The sequence below is a fragment of the Oxyura jamaicensis genome, chromosome 2, assembly GCF_011077185.1.
Source record: "Oxyura jamaicensis isolate SHBP4307 breed ruddy duck chromosome 2, BPBGC_Ojam_1.0, whole genome shotgun sequence".
Taxonomy (NCBI): Eukaryota; Metazoa; Chordata; class Aves; order Anseriformes; family Anatidae; genus Oxyura; species Oxyura jamaicensis.
The window spans coordinates 60,975,215-60,992,521 of NC_048894.1; the positions used below are offsets into that span (position 1 = coordinate 60,975,215).

The 17,307-nt window shown below is 40.5% G+C and overlaps 1 protein-coding gene across 6 annotated transcripts in view; it reads left to right on the forward strand.

Annotated features, from left to right (window-relative positions):
* Positions 1 to 845: 845 nt before the first annotated feature.
* ITPRID1 (ITPR interacting domain containing 1) overlaps positions 846 to 17,307 on the forward strand; it is a 49,914-nt gene continuing 33,452 nt past the window's right edge. For 2 of the 6 annotated variants that reach the window (XM_035316713.1, XM_035316714.1), the window contains exons 1-2: positions 5,132 to 5,401; positions 17,179 to 17,265. In XM_035316713.1, the coding sequence (XP_035172604.1) occupies positions 5,268 to 5,401; positions 17,179 to 17,265 (221 nt within the window). In that variant the 5' untranslated portion in view covers positions 5,132 to 5,267. Of the gene's footprint in view, positions 950 to 3,023; positions 3,165 to 5,131; positions 5,402 to 17,178; positions 17,266 to 17,307 lie in introns of those variants that run through there. The other 4 variants (XM_035316715.1, XM_035316717.1, XM_035316718.1 and 1 more) reach the window with 4 other exon arrangements.

Below are 17,307 nucleotides of genomic sequence, written 5' to 3' on the forward strand. Positions count from 1 at the left end.
GGCTATTCAAAGTGGCCTTGAACTATCAAATCTGCCCCCAGATGAAATGGCACATCCCGTAGCAGTTGTGCATTTGGTAATATTGTGCTGCTGAAAGTAGCTTTGCAAGGTTGGATTTGGGTTGTTTGTCAGGCTGTTTATTTACTTTTTTCAAGTCTGATGAAAGCAGCTTTGTAGGCTTTGGCTGTGTTATTTTCATTAGATTTCAAGTGCTTAGTTTGTTTTTGTTAGCTTGTCTGTTTTAAAAGTCTTGTTTGTTCTTGGGATTGATGTTGGAGAGCACTCTGTGCCATTTCCATGGGCTGTGAAGGCACCAGGAATTTTTATTTCTCTGATGAACTCTGTGGCTGCCACCATCCCCTGGCACTTGACTGACACCTGCCTGGGGTAGGTTGGCTTCCCAGGGGCATCTGAACCTTCACACCTATAGGAGATGGTGTGGGCTGACCGTGCTAAGCCAGGCCAGTTTTAGATGCTGTTGGGACCTCTTCGCAGCCTGTCTTAGCCTCACTGCAAAGACTGCCCAGGAGTTTTTGTGTTCACGTACAACCCCATGCACATCCAGGTTTGCTTGTGGCATCAGCAGGGCAACAGCCCTCACAACACATCTCACTGACCCTAAAATCTGCACCAAGTCAACTTCCCACATGGCTTTAAGGAAAATCTCAACTGTGCAAAACTTCCTGAACACATCTGTTTTAAAGAACACTTATGTAACACAAAATGTATTCAAAAAACAGGTTTATTTTTGGTGTGAATGGGTGGGGATTATGAAAATATCAGCCCAGGTTATGCAAATGTTTGCCCTCTCTCTTTTAGGAGCAACGAAGGCTGCAATGGATTTTCAGAGCTGTTGAGCTGTTATGGGAGAGCCTGCTGGAGAGCCTCACCTATCTGTTTTCTGGCTTCTGAATAAGTGTTAGAGCATGCATTATCTGTACTGGCACAGGTAAGCCTTATTTACTTTCCCTTATTCTTTTTTTGAAGCTGTATTTGTAATGTAAGGCTACCTCAGCTAAGCACTGTTGGCAGAAGGGTGATGCCAATAGAAGCGTCTTTGGAGGACGACATTCATTTTCTGTTATTTTACTGTGTGTAAGTGTATCGAATGAAGAGGGAAGAAAAAATCCATCTTTGGTGGATTACCCTATTTTTGTGGGACAACCCCATTACCAGTTGCTGAAGCTTGAAGCTTATGTCACTGAGTAATTAAATATAGAATGTCTAATGACACTAGAGTCTAAGATATTGAGCCATGTAGTTTTACTGGTCTGTATAAAGCCAGATTAAGTTATTGACTTTTTGACTATACGCTTTGTTTTTTCAGACATTGAGATAGGATTAGCAATTGTTTATATGCCATGCCTGTTTGCATAAGGGACAAAAAATCTTGCCTACAACATATTGCATATGCTTACAGTCCCACTCCTACCTTCCCCTAGTATGCAAAGTGTACGCTTATCAACACAGAAAAGCAAAAGCCTTGCCCTCAGGGTTTCCTGTGTCAGTACACAGATGGGTAAAATCAGTGTTCATGAGGGCTAGCAGAGTCTGGTATGGACAAAGTTTCAACCAAGTTCTGAATGGGTAATTTTCAATTGAATTTTGTAGGCTCAGAACTAGACCTGAATTGGCTCTCAGGTAAATCGGGAGTAATTTGGGGCAAAACGTGTCTACTTCCATGTACAAGTAAAACCAGTTGAAGCTTTGTCCTGAAGAGAAAGAGGGGAACAATTATGGTTAAATACTAGTCAGAGGAATTCCGGTGAGCATGTAGTGCCTCCAACCGGAGATTTCCTTCTTGCACCTGAGGGAGGAGGTTAGCCTCATCTGATTTCTTTCCCCACATGTTGGTGTGTGGTGAGCATGCTGGCTTCCGACTGATGTCAATCAGACTGCTTGTGGACTAATCTAATACTGTCCAAACCCATTGTAATACTGAGTATGTCAGAATTGGTAATGAAAAGTTGCAAAGAAGTAGAATCAGTGCCTGCTTCTTTGTGCTAGGATGCTACTGAGACACTAGTGAAAGGCATATCCATCACATCATCAGTACTGGCTGTGTGAACAGTCGTTCAAATCAAATAAGTCCAAGCTCATATATAAGAGTGGAGAAGGAACATAAGGGCTGGTGAGAACCAGAGCTCTCTTGAACTCTATTGTTATAAATAGCAATGAATGTAAAAATAATTTGCACTGATGCTATACTTTGAAAAGAGTCCTGTAAGAATGACATTGCAAGGGCTGAGTCACTTAACTAGTGATATATCCTTTATGACTTGAAGATCCTAGTTTTATCAAGAAGAAGAAAAAAACCTGTTCTAAATTCCAGTTCTGCAAATTTAGCCTTGTCCGTAAGAGTCAGGGTGAGTTATTTCTGGCTTTGACAATGCTGAAAATAAAAATAGCAGGCCATTTACCTCTTCTGGGATATCTGTCTGTAACTCCCTTGAAACCAGTGGAAATAGCAGGATATCTGCCATTTATAGATTCAGCATTTTCATATAGAATTTACAATCATGCTGATGTGGGGAGGAAAGAACACCAGTTTTCCCATCCATGTAGTAGTTATGCAAGATTAATAGAATTAAAACAACTTTAAACTACATTTTCTTTTTTAAACCAAAATAAACAGGGAGGACTGAACACACAGAGGGAACAGATCTATTGATTGAAGAGCTGAGCCCAAACTTACTTTCAGATTTTAAAGAAAACAGCGCTTTATAAGATTACGTGCTCTGAGTACTTTTGTCTTTTAAGAGATTTGCCATCCAGCCTGCCTCATTGCATTTTTGCTTGCCAGTGCATTAATGTTTAAAGAAATGCCAAGAAACCTTTCCTAATCAGTTTTGATGCAGAGGAAGGAAAGGAGCCTGGAAAGCAGGAAGCTAGGACTAAAAGTAAGTGAAATACTAAGTTCAGTTTTTCAGGAGACCTATGTATGATCAGGGTTTGCACCTGCTTTGGTCTGAAAAGACAGGCTGGTCCCATGGTTTTCCACGCCTTTCCTGTTGCTGTTGCAGGGTGCATCTGGAAGAGTACTGAGACCAGACGATGGGTGAGGGCAACGTGTCCTCCCTACTCTGCACCACTTCAAGGGGTGCCCAAGGGCTGGGAAGCCCTGGAGAGCTGTCAGAGACATGCGGAGAGAGCTGCAAGTCCAGGTATTTACTGCCATTTCAAGTCCCTCCTCTCTCTCCCTTCTTGACCTGCTTCCTTGGCTGCCTTGGAGAGGGAGGAAGAAAGAGCAGGATTTGGGTTTGGGCCTTATTTCCCTGTTGTGTGCTCTCAAAAGGTAAGAAAAGACTGAAGATCATGCATGTAAAGTCTAATGGTACTCACACAGAAACCTCAATGGTGGGGAATTATTCCTGTGTTTAACACTTGCCTGCTTCCCTGTCCTTCTCCCCAGCATCACATTCCCTGAAGGACTCTGTCCCTTTGGTGGTTGTTGGCAGGAGGTAACAAAATCCTTTTGCAAAGCTTCCCATTCTTTGCTCACAGTGTTTGTTCAGACACAACAGCAGTGGACTTGGGCTTTCTGAGAGCACGATTTCAGAAAATGCATGCAGGGCTAGGCATGGTGCCAGCAGCTTGTTTTAGTGGAAAGGGAAAAGGCAAACACATCTGGGGCTGATTCTGCTTATGCTCACTGACACCAGCAGGAAACAAACCCACAGAAGTGACTGGGATTGTACTGGTGCACAGCTATTGTTTTGTGGACCCTCTGTTGGGCAACCAAAAGATAGGTGGTCCTAACTGTGCACACACACACACAGAGAGAGAGAATGGTGTGTGAGAACAGACAGTGATCTGTCTGTGTCCTCTATATCACAGAAAAGCTGATTACCTAGTGCTGGTGGCCACGGGCAGCTGTCCTGAACTGGGGAGCCAAAAAGAGTATCCTGGTGTAGTATAGCTGCCACAGCCCCACCAGAGATGTGCCTGGATGCCCCATTCAGTGCTCAGGGACGAAGTAGTGTTTGTGCCAAATGTTTGATCTATTGTTCCAGTTAATCCATGGCTAAGTTTCCTTGGAGAGAAAACCCTCAATTCATGGATCTGGGCTCACTGTTTGGGATCCAGTTCTTTTTTAACACAGACCAATGACAATTTGGCCATTTCTATCCATAGAAACAGGGTCATACTGTTTGTATTCCATGTCAGTTGAAATAAAAATGATGTGTGACTATATATCTGCCAGAGCTTAAAGCAATAAAAAAGAATTACTGACAATCTAGCAATCTAATAGACAAACAATCATCTGCAATTTGTTTTAGGGAAACGAGACAATTTCCCTCTTTGCTATTAACTGTGCTGCACTGGTTCCCACTAGGTCTGTTTAAGGGACTGTTCTTCTCACTCATTTAACTGGATTTTGTATAAAATTAAGGTAGTTTATGTAGTACTTCTGCAGAATGAAGAGGACACTCAAATAGATAAAAGCTACTGTGTAAAAGCCCAGCAATTATATGACCTAGCCACTTTCTATTCTGTGAAAATCACTTATTCCAGTTTGCCAACATATTGATTCAGCTCTCATTCCCCATGGGAAAAAGCTGGAAAGCTAAATGATTGCCATACCTATCAGTTAGCTATTTCAGATGAGGTAGCACAAGGAGCACCGTTCGTTCTGTAGGTGTGTGTGTGATTCTGCTTCTGCCTGACTGGAAGTGCAGCATCACTTCCCTTGTTTTCATGGTATCAAGTGCAGGCCCAAAGCTGTGGTCATTTTCCTTGTGATCATTCACGTGGAAGTACCAGGGATACTCTGTGGCCAGAATATCAACTTCGGTGTCCTTCATTGCTCCTGGTTGTTTGCAATGCAAATGGGAGGCTTTGTCTCACATAGTACCATATCCATGGTAACCAAACGAAGACAAGTTTGCATTACTTCCTTAGTAAAGTGTAATCCTTCCCCTGGCACATGTGCCAATGAGGCATACCAAGTTAAAGGGACAGCAATATATTTCTTGGAAAGGGAAGCAACCAAAACAACTTGTGGCTGTTTTTTATTTTATTTATTATTTTTCCCCCCTCCTGTTTAGGTTATCGCTGCTCTTGCTCCTCTACCCTCCCTTTCCCATCCTGTCATTTTCTACAGTTCCTGTTGTTAAAAACTAGACTGGTCCTGATTTCTACTTTCCCTTCGCCTGGAGGCTAAGCAAACATCCATCCATCCGAACTGTCAACTTAAACACCACTTTCTTGGCAAACAGCCTCGCCTTGTCCTTCCTGGTATCTTAAAATAAATAAATATATAAATAATGGAGGTGGAAAGCAAAGACGACCAGTTCGTGTCCTCCAGTTTTTCAGGCTTCGGGTCTGTGGCAGAGCAGAGATGCAGAAGCACTAGCCTGCAACTATTCCATTGCACTAACAACTGGATCAAGCCGTACAGGTTGGAGCTTATCATTTTCTTCTTGTTGTTAAAAATTTAAACCTGTTAAAAAATTTTAAAAGTCCTTTTATTTACCCCTTTTCTGATCTGTAAGGTGTGTGTGAGAAATACATATAAATTTAATTTTCTGGTTTAAATTCCAGTTAAAAGAGCTTGATATAAAGAGCTTTGATTTTTTTAGACTTTCACAGACTGTCTCTTTTGACCAGCCAGGAAACATTTTTAGCAAAGGGACCAGATTCAAGCTGAGTGTACTACAACTGTTGCTATTGTTACTGCTTTCACTGTTGTTCTGTTGTCTTGTTTGTGACAACAATTCAGTTGTGCACTGAATTTATGCACTTTCCCTTATGTATCTGAGAGGCTTAAAATACAACTCTTTCTCTCCTTCTTCATTGCAGTCTTATGTTGTTTCAAATAGAAATAATTCTGGCTATTGTTATTTAGCATTACCTGTTGTATGTTTCCTCTCAATCAAGAGCGAGATTGCATTGAGATTAAAATGCAACATGATGATATAATTGAATTCCAGTGCAGTTATTCACAGTGAGCAACACAGTTGTCTCAACTAACAGTAGAACTTCTACTTTGAAAGGAGTTCAGATTGTGGCCTCTAAGCAAGAATTGTACCAAAGACTCTACACAGACATGTACCCAAATTTACCAATATATGAGAAGGCTGGAAGTGTTATTACAGCTTCCAGTACCTGATGCATTTCCAAAAAAGCTTCATTCCCCAGAGTTACTTCACTGAAGCGAATCTTACTTGTGGGTTTTCCCATGGATGTTCCAGGGTTGCATTGAACATCAGACTGAATACCTTCCTTGCTTTCAATGCAAACGGAGACAAAATAAATGAGTGTCTTCCTACACCAGCTATGATTTCACCACACTTAACAGCTCACAGGTTGATGGGCAGGGAAAAGGGGACTTCGATTTCATTTAGCTGTCTAAAGTCAGGTGCTCAAGTTAAACACTGAAAAGATTTTTGTCATCTCCATTTGTTTTTAAGACAGAGAAAACAAGAGTCTTCAGTCTTCAAGCAGTGGCTTGTCCACAGAAATGGCAACTGAAAAGAGTGAATACTGCAGAAAAAAAATGACACATGTTCCTTCCTGAGGGCACTGCAATAACTGCATCTCTTGTTTACTGGAGCAGAGATGAGTAGATCGATCCCATGAGCTTTCTTTTCTCTCTGAAGGAGCTGTCATGAAAAGCATAGCTGAGCCAGAATGCCTAACACAACTGTATCATATAAAATACTTTGAAACAATAATTAGGAACATCCCTTCTCCCTCTCCTGCCCCCATCCCTGTCCCATCCCGTCCCTTCAGTGATTTATTCAGAAATCATATATTTGAGTTCACAGAGTCAATAATATAGACACTTCTCATCCTAGATTTCGTTTCTGAAAAAAAAGTGTTATTTTTTTCTTATTCATTTTGTGCTGTAAAAATGTACTTAGTGTGCTGCTGTCATACCTAAACAGCCTGTAAATATACTAAAATACTCTTCTCAATAGAAATAGAATGTCCTGGACATTTAAAATCCTTCTTAACTGAAGTATCTGAGATTTGCTCCTACCTCTTACTTCGTATCTCTAGAGCTACAAGTTTACTTGCATATTTCTCAATATTAAAGTTAAGTATCAGCTGTCTACTCAAGTATTGCTGCACCTGGATATGGAGATGTTTGCATTCATAACCATCTAAAGAAAGTGGATAAATATTAAAAAAGTGTGATTTAGTAATCACTTGACAAATGGGAAGAGTAATATTAATAGTAGTATCTGGTAGGTAACATTCAGTGTGAGGAATGTGGTGCAAAGCTGATGAAGTTCAAGATCCTGTTTCAGTGAAACAAACACACCTTACTGTAGTTGATGGCAAGGAGAATGGTTCTGTTAAATTCTGGCAACTGAAGTGAGACAAATCTGTCTGGGAACCTGCCATAAACTGTTTATATGTTTTTAAATTTTTAGAAACTTTTTATTTCTTACATTCTGTAGCTAAGAGCTGGTATAAATTGCTTGCTATTGCAGATTCCTCAATTTCTACGTTGAAATCTCCTTGGAGGGGAGGAGGAGAGGGGAGAAAAAAAAAAAAAAAAAAAAAAAAAAGATATTTCAAAGATGTTCTCAGTGTGTTATCAAATGAACAAAACACACAGAACATGGAAACCAGCCAGTCATTCATTCCATCGACAGATTTGCAGAGCTAAATTTGCTTCTGGAGAGCAGTTAGAAATTAAAACACACAGATGATGAGTGGTGCTGGCACCCAAACTGTGATCAAGAGGACACTCTTGTCTGAAAAGATGTACCCTATCAGATTAATCATTATGTGTTAATTAATTTGAAATCAAAAGGATGTCTTCTTCTGTCTATGCACAGGAAATTAATGCTGATAACACTAATTAAATGTAATGGAAGTTACCTCTGTACTTTCCTCATCTGGGGCCAAACTCTTTATTGCCCTTCATATTGTGTCATTTACAGTTCAATTCCATTGTAGCATCTTATCTCATTGTTGCCTGCTGTAAATGGCTGAGCAAGTCATCAGGCAATGGAGAATCAGGCCAATGGATTAATCAGCTGGGAAATGAGATAATTTCAATTAAACTAGCTCTAAACTTTGACTTCTAGCCACAAGAAGGTGTGTCACTGCATCTCCTCTGCTGTAAGCCATCCTAACACAAGAAAATGGTTCTTTTGCCTCACTCTCTCCCATTGCTCCCCAAAAGTGATACTATCTTTTCTTTGACTTCCTTCTACTGCATTTCTCCAGACAGCTTCTCTGGCAGGTTGGAGGCTCCATTTCCTCACAGTAGGGCTTATCTGGGGTGCTCAGGTAAGAAAAATTCTCTGGTGCCAAAGGATGTAGAGGGAATTTCATTCTTCTTGCTTTGGATACTGGTTTGCCAATGCATTCCGGAGGGGGGGGGGGGTGGGAATGGGGGGGTAAGTAGTGCTGGAGATATGTGAGGACTCTTCTGCATCCTTTTCTGAGGCAAGACAGATTTTTCACCTGGCTGATCCTCTTTTCAACTGTCTGGCAGAGAGGCATATACATTGATCCAGAAGGAGAAAGGAAAAGCTTCCTCTGGACTCATTTTGACTACTTTTTCCCACTTATCTTTACCTCAAATAACAGCAGATGTTTCTCACTATGGGGAATTTTTTGTTGTTGTTTGTTTTTCTTTGATCAATTGCAGCAACAGGACTGGCTGCCCTCAGCTGAATCTGCGCTCAGGGTGTGAGGTTTTCTGTGCTCTGTCATCCCTGCTCTTCCTTCAGCTCAGTATTTTCTCACCATTCTTGTGTAGTTGAACTTCTCCAACTGAAAGGAATTTGTGAGGTCACAGCAAGTAGACTAGGCTCTAGACTTTCTCTGCCGCAGGGCCAAAGGACTTGTGAGCACATTTCATACTGTACATCCCATCCTCTGCTAACCTTTCAGTATTTATTCAAGGCTTTTTATTTCTTTTATTAGTTTTGAGGTCTCCTATAAAGTAACAAAAAATAAATCAGCTGGTGTATCAACTCTGTTATGCAAAGACAAATTGCTAACTATAGCTAAAAATTTAAGTTATTTCAAAGGCTTATCAGTATCAGGTATTTTAAATGATTCTTGTTATAACAATAGTGATTGCAGTTTGCTTCCTTCCTCTTCATTGGATGGGGAAAAATTACTATGTGTTGCAAAATCTGATTTTATTTCCCTCACACTTCATCTTTGTTCTACTCTTTGTACTTTGGATGAACCTGCTATTTGTTAAAGTACATCACACCCAGGATTGACTCACTAGCTATCTCAAAGCTCTGTGTTTAGTCTCAGGCCAGGATGCTTCTTTGGTCTACAAATAAAAGCATCTCCAAACAGCTCCTTCTCTCTTCCTCATAATGTAGCAGAACTGCTGTGGTGGTCCCATACTCTTTGCCCGTAAAGGGAACCTAGAAGGTTGGTTTGGGGAAAACATACTGGTTTACTGGAGATTTTAATCTTCAGTGCAACAGTAATGAGCTTTCAGGGTCACAGCTGAGCAAAGATTGATGGTCTTAAAACAACTCTGTTGCTCTGTAGTATAACAAAAAAAAACAGAGAAGCCTTGCAAATCCATATATTCTGTATTCTAAATGTCAAAATTAGATTTCTAAAGTTTTGAGTGTAAAGACCTCTGATTGCCGCACCCTTTCTATGTCTTTTCACTGTGCAAATCATGACTATACCATTGAATCTGCGGGGCAATATTTCAACAAACACATCTCCTGCTTTTTCTGCCTGAGCTGCATTGCAGATCAGCTCTTCCTGACTGTCATGGAGAGCAAGGCAGCTGCTTGAGGTGGTGATCCCAGTGGCTTCAGATGAACCTGAAGGAAAAGAAGCCTGTCTGTTGCACTTTTCAGCAAAGAGCTAAATACTTCTGAGTCATCTTTGCTTACCTTCCGGTTGAAAAACTGAACTGAATGGCAGGAGAGCTGGGACCAGCTGCTTGCTCTGCTCCAGGCTTCCTGCATGGCCTTGGGCAAAGAAGGTGAATCGCTTGTGCTGTGGTTCCCCTGCTTGATAAAAAGGAGACAATGATCCTCCCTCTACACAAGAGCAGGCTGTCTTGTCCTTTCAAGCTATGGCAGGAGCTGTGCCTCAGGTTGCAGTCATACAGAATCAGAATAGCTGGTTTTCCATTTGCATTGCAGCTGCTAGATGCTTTCAAATTATAGATGATTGGCAGATAATAGAGTCAAAAGGATCATTCCAGATATTTCTTTGCTTTCTAAATTTGGTTTTTAAATCCTCAGATTACCAAGTTAAGTGACTAGACCCTTCTCCTGATATTTCCCATACGCTCCAAGATTCACCAAAAATCAAGCAACACAATGAGGTAGTTAATTGTTTAAACTGATCTGTTAACACTTTACCTGAGGGTGTTACTTTTATTTTTGTATTTAGGAGACTCTATAGAAGAGAATAATCTTCACTGTTTGAATTCTTGTGATTTATTTATTTATTTATTTAAGTTTTGGTCACATTATTCCTTAATTATTTGTTGCCTGAGTTCTCCAAAAGGAAATATAATGTCTGCGATATTGAGTTTTTCTTTAGGAAAATCATGACCCCTTAAAAATTCAGAAAAATTATTTTTCTTTGGCTAATTTCAACCACATAATGTTTTTGTTTGTTTGTTTGTTTTTAATTTTGTTGACCTGCATCAAAACACTCCTTCACAACTGTATTAACGGACATGCCTTGCTTATGATCCAATGTCTCATGAGAACAGCTCTCTCTTCAGTTCCAGGGTATTCTTTGAAGGATTACATTTTCCATCATGTGTCTGGATGGCTTTCTGATCAAATTACTTGGTACATCATGAGAATTTGAAAATGCTACATCCTCGGGGAGATGTAGCTTACCACATGAGCATGATTTATGGCAGAAACTGTGGTTATCACAGAATCATCTAGGTTGGAAGAGAACTTCAAGATCACAGAGTCCAACCTCTGACCTAACACTGTTATACATACCTATAGCTCCGTGAAACAATGGGCTACCATAGGGAAATATAATTTAAGCTTGAACTTACTTAAATTTTTGTGTATTTTTTTCCCCAATATTTGTATTTCGACTTCTTGTCCTGTTTCAGAATAGAAAAAATCTGAAAGACCAGTATTTTCCATTAACTGAAAAATACTGTGTCCAGGACTCCATGCATTCACTGCAAATGAAGCTCATGTCTATTTGCTTAGAGCTGAGGTTGTACCAGAGAAGAAGAAGAAGGGAAAAAAAAAAAAAAAAGGCAAAGCCTTAGAAATGATGTTTCGAGTATGGCATTGCAGGGCTGAGTATTATCATTAACAATTACCGTGTCACCAAAAAGGCTTCTGCTTCCATTCCTCACACTCTTCGCCCTGGATAACCTGATTTGATTAGATTCTTAGTAGAATTTAAGTTCGGTAGTGATAGGCTTGACTCATGCAGAATGCTAAAATTTAATGGGCTTTGCCTTAATCACAAATACAAGATTCACAGAATCACAGAATAGTCTGGCTTGGAAGAGACCTCCAAGATCACCGAGTCCAACCTCTGACCTAATGCTAACAAGTCCTCCACTAAACCATATCCCTAAGCTCTACATCTAAACGTCTTTTAAAGATCTCCAGGGATGGTGACTCAACCACTTCCCTGGGCAGCCTATTCCAGTGACTAACAACCCTTTCAGTAAAGAAGTTCTTCCTAATATCCAACCTAAATTTTCCCAGCGCAATTTTAGCCCATTCCCCCTCATCCTGTCACCAGGCATGTGGGAGAATAGACCAATCCCACCTTGCTGCTGCCTCCTGCTGGCCACCCTGTTTCGTATAGAAGCCAGGATGCTGTTGGCCTTCCTGGCTGCCTGAGCACACTGCTGGCTCATATTCAGCCGACTATCAACCAATACTCCCAGGTCCTTCTCTGCCAGGCAGCTTTCTAACCACACATCTCCCAGCCTGTAGCTCTGCTTAGGGTTGTTGTACCCCAGGTGCAGGACCCAGCACTTGGCCTTGCTGAATTTCATACAGTTGGCTTTGGCCCATCAGTCCAGCCTATCCAGATCTTCCTGCAGAGCCTTCCTACCCTCGAGCAGATTGACACATGCACCTAACTTGGTGTCTTCTGCAAACTTACTGAGGGTGCACTCGATCCCCTCATCCAGATCATCGATAAAGATGTTAAAGAGGACTGGTCCCAGTACCGAGCCCTGGAGGACTTGACTACTGACCAGCCTCCAACTGGAGTTGACTCCATTCACCACAACTCTCTGGGCCCGACCATCCAGCCAGCTCTTAACCCAAAAAAGCGTATGCCAGTCCAAGCCATGAGCAGCCAGTTTCCTGAGGAGAATGCTGTGGGGAACGGTGTCAAAAGCCTTACTGAAGTCAAGGTAGACCACATCCACAGCTTTTCCCTCATCCGCTAAGCATGTCACCTTGTCATTGAAGGAGATCAGGTTTGTCAAACAGGACCTGCCCTTCATAAACCCATGCTGACTGGGCCTGATCGCCTGCTTGCCCTGTAAGTGCCTCATGATGACGCTCAAGATAATCTGCTCCATGAGCTTCCCTGGCACTGAGGTCAAACTAACAGGCCTATAGTTCCCTGGGTCTACCCTCCGGCCCTTCTTGTAGATGGGCATCACGTTTGCTAGCCGCCAGTCGAGTGGGACCTCCCCTGATAGTCAGGACTGCCGATAAATGATGGAAAGCGGCTTAGCCAGCTCCTCCGCCAGTTCTCTCAGTACCCTTGGGTGGATCCCATCCAGCCCCATTGACTTGTGTACATCCAAATGCTGTAGCAGGTCACCAACCATTTCCTTGTGGATTGTGGGGACCACATTCTGCTCCTCATCCCCTTCCACCAGCTCAGGGTACTGGGTGTCCAGAGAACAACTGGTTTTACTGCTATAGACTGAGGCAAAGAAGGCATTAAGCACCTCAGCTTTTTCCTCATCTCTGGTAACTAAGTTTCCCCCCACATCCAGTAGAGGGTGGAGATTCTCCTTAGTCCTCCTTTTTGTACTGATATATTTATAAAAACATTTTTGTTGTCTTTAACAGCAGTAGCCAGACTGAGTTCCAGATGAGCTTTGGTCTTTCTAATTTTGTCCCTGCACTGCCTCGCAACATCCTCATAGTCCCCCTGAGTGGCCCGCCCTCTTTTCCAAAGATTATAAGCCCTCTTTTTTCTCCTAAGCTCGAGCCACAACTCTCTGTTCAGCCAGGCCAGTCTTCTTCTGCTCCGGCTCATCTTTGGGTACGTGGGGACAGACTGCTCCTGAGCCATTAAGATTTCTTTCTTGAAGAGTGCCCAGCCTTCCTGGGCTCCTCTGCCCTTCAGAACTGCCTCCCAAGGGACTCTGCCAACCAGTGTCCTGAACAGCTCAGTCAGCCCTCCGGAAGTCCATTCAAATCTCAACATGTTAACAGAGGCCAGTGTATGATAAGGAGAAAGTAAGTGGTGTTCAGAACGAGCAGAAAGGATGGGCCTATGGCTCTGTTTCATCTAACGGCCATCCCCATTCAGCTGATTTATGCCCTAAGTGCCATCAGGGTGGGTGTCTGCCCATCAGGTTGACTCCCAGACCTAATCCATTCTCAGGAGAGCAGCCGTACTTTCAGGGAAATTACTTTTACAGGTGGCTTACTACAAAATATCAAATACCACAGACTTCTGAGGGGAAGGTACCAACTGGGAAAAGCTGATGTTCTTGGATAAGCTGTATGTGTCTTCTTCCATTTGGAGACATAATTAGAATGTTCTCAAATTAGGTTTTCAACAGAAAAGTCGTAGGATCACCTTTTTCACTGGCATAAGTTGATTTTCTTCTGTTGAAGGAGTGGAGGTCTTTAGGATAGGTTTTCACAAAGGTCTGGAAGTTATGGTACAAGAGGTTCAAGTGTGCCTGACCTGAATGCAGAACTTCTCACTTATTCCCACTTTCCAGATCTGCTGAATGTAGTGAATTCAGAGATATTTATTTATTTACTTTTAAGGGAAAGAGACCAAAAGAATAGCTCACCTCTCAGGTCCTTATAAATTCCTGAAAGTTTCCACATTTTTAGTGCTTTTGAGAACCCAGTGTGTTATCAGTGGTTCCATATCTACACTTTTTGTTTATTAGGTTTTCACAAGTAAAAGATGCAGTTCAATAATATACAATTTAATACCTTCTCCTGTTACTCAGATGTTACTGAGACTAAAATGTTTTATCGTCCCTCAAGTATTAGAGGCTACATTTCACTTAGCAAAATATATTATTCATAAGCAAAGATATACTTAGATGTGCAGTAAACAGAGCACCAATTAGCACCACAGTTGGTTTACAAAGTATTTTTTGTTTGTTTGTTTGTTTTCATAAGATTTTTTGACAGATTTCTAAAGGGCATTATTTCCCCCAAAGTATCTTCCAGTTTCGTAATGAGATTCAGTGTTTCTTGTGTCAGGAATAAAATACTTACACAGATCATGAAATGTAAATACCATACCCTCCCTATTACTATTTCTGTGATCTCTTAAATATGGAGAAAACAAGCTCTAATGTTTCAAAATGTCAGGCTCTCTAATGAGGAACTTCTCATGAGAATCTTCTCATTTGAGAAAGAAGTGAAGATTCTAGCCATGAACGAGACAGCCCATGCAAGTGCAAAGTTCGTCCAAGTCATGAGGTGGATACAGTTTCATGAGTAGTTTACTGTCACTTAACGCATTGGGTGGCTTAGCCTTCCTAACTCTACATTTGTATGTTCTTCACACATTGTTTAAATTACTTGATACTACAAAATACAAGTAGGGTGTCACAACCAGTGTTTTCTCAGTGTAAGAGTACAACAACAAGCACCTATTCTCTCTACCTGATGTATGGTAACCTACCAAGATTTGTGCATTTGATCATGAGTCTCAACCCTTGGTTTTTCAGTGACCTGTTACTTCTTAATGCTTCCTGCAAATAGCAAGTTTCTCATCATTATTTTATTTACTTAACACCCTGGCCAGTGTTTCACACTGATAGATTTTTAATTTGGCAGTACCTGTGTTTATTCACTCCCAACAGTATGAGATATTGAGGAAATAAAAATTGCAGTGAGTTTGTTGTTGTGGGGTATAATGTTCTGTTATGGAGAAGAGTGCCTACATGGTGCTGGGTAAAAATTGTATTAGCCTACACTTTTAGATGGTATTTTTGACATTCTGAAGCATTTTTATAGTGAATCTACAGCTTCTGTTGTCACAAGAGTAGGAAACTGTATACAACAAGTAGCTGATTCTTATTCAAATTATAGTCAGTTTGCTGCTAGAAAGTCTGGTTTATGTTGTTACAGCAAATTACAGGATGTCAGTAACCTTTATGTTCTCAATTTGGATGAATATCCTTGTGCTGAGTAAGCCAGAAGGAACTTATGTTAGAATTTACGAGCGGAAAAATAATCCAGCAGAGAACATGAAATGATGTTTTCTCCTTTTTTACTGACATAATTTTGTTAAATAGAAAAAAAATAAATAAAAAATTAAACCTAGACAAAAATATTCATCTTGTGCAATGCAGAATGTTATCTACTGCCTTTCCTAGGCAAATGCTACCCCAGCTTCCAAAAGATCAAGAATTATTTCAGCTTTAAGAGAGGAAGTGATAACTACAGGCATTGCGTATTTGCATACAACTTACTTATTGCCAGTATAACTAAGTTAGTGAAATGATGAAATGTGCATCTTATAGCTCATAGATATAGCACACTTGTAGTCCCATAAACAATGTTAGCAGTTCTTGGGAAATTATTTTCTCTTCTAGAAATTCTTGTAAGTGTCCTGCAGCTGTCATCATGCTTCTCACAAAAGCATTTAGGACCATGATGCAAAACCAAGTGAAATCAATAGTAAAATAGTCAACATCTTCAGGGAATTACACCTGAAAAACTGTTATTCACAAAAATAAATGAATAAATAAATTGTAACAGCATTTGCTGAAATTAAAATTTAAATTTATGTATTTAACTATTATTTTCTTCAAAAATTGGGGATGAAAAGGCATTTTCATCTTATTTGTTGCATGTACGTCTTCAGTGGTGTTGCAGCAAAAGGTGGAATATACTTGATAGTGGCTATATTTAAAGAACAGAGCCTTAAGTATCACTAATGGTTTATGAAACGGAAAAGCATCTATTTTCCCCTTCTTACTGATTTCTGTTGCAATTTTCTATGACTAACTTGTACTGTGAGTCGAGTTTCCCACAAAGGTATTGTTCTGCAACTTTGCCATTTTAACTAAAATGTTTCTTTACTTATATTTTGGTCTATTCTCTAGTTTGACACATTTTCTCTTTTGAAGGACAAAAATGGAAATAGAATGATTTTAAAAAATAGTAATAATAATCTTGTTTTCAATTTCCTTGTCGGTACCAGAAATGCTACAATTGAATGTGCAAAGTTGCAGGGTGTAGGTGTCAGACACTGCAGCGATCTGTTGTAAGTTCTTTTTTCTTTCTTTTCTTTTTGACAAAAGAAGGAATTTTATCTAGTGAGTTTTTTCCTTCCTCAAATTGATAACAACAGTGTTAGTTCAAAAATCTGCATATTGCTTGCAGTTTGTTGAAGATGTAAACTGAGGGATAACCTGCAATGAGAAAAAATGGATCAATGTTTCCTCTGTATATAAACATTTGCTACTGATCTGGATAGGTACATGTAGGTAAAATTTAGCTTGGGTCTAACAAAAACATGACATCATTCCTGTTAAGAAAGAGAGCTATGCCAGAGAATGTTCCTTTTGCAATGAGCACGTTCTAAAAAACAGATATTTCTCTGCAAGATTACTGGATACAAACACAATGGGAAGCTAAGTAAAGAATTGTTCTCAGATGCCACTCCTGCTGCTCCAGCTCATTGTGCCTTGTCTCTCCAAAACTTTGTTAAGAGTAATTACATCTCTCATAGTAGGTGGCTAGAGAAACCATGCTCCCTAAAGGTTCCCAAAAGATTCACCATCTGTCAAAAGTGAGCCATTCTGCCACCTTTATAATTAGCATTTACTGGTACCTCACACCTACGTTCTCACACCTACTTTAACATACTGTTCTTGAGGATAAGTGTATTGCCACGCTCCCATGGTGACTCTTCTAAGGCATTGCTATTATGTATCATTATAAACCAAGACAAAATGCAAATGTTTACTCTAGGAAAAAATCATAATGACATCCCAGAGGAGCACATGAGTAAACACTTTTCATTGTTGATTTTTTTTCCAACCAGATCCCTGCAAGAGTTTTCAGAAAGTCCAGATATGTCAAGATGCAACAGACTCAGCTCTGCCCACTCTGTCACAGGTGTGCCACAGAGGTTAGTCATTTCCATGTATTTCCAGGTAAGAATAGGAGGAAT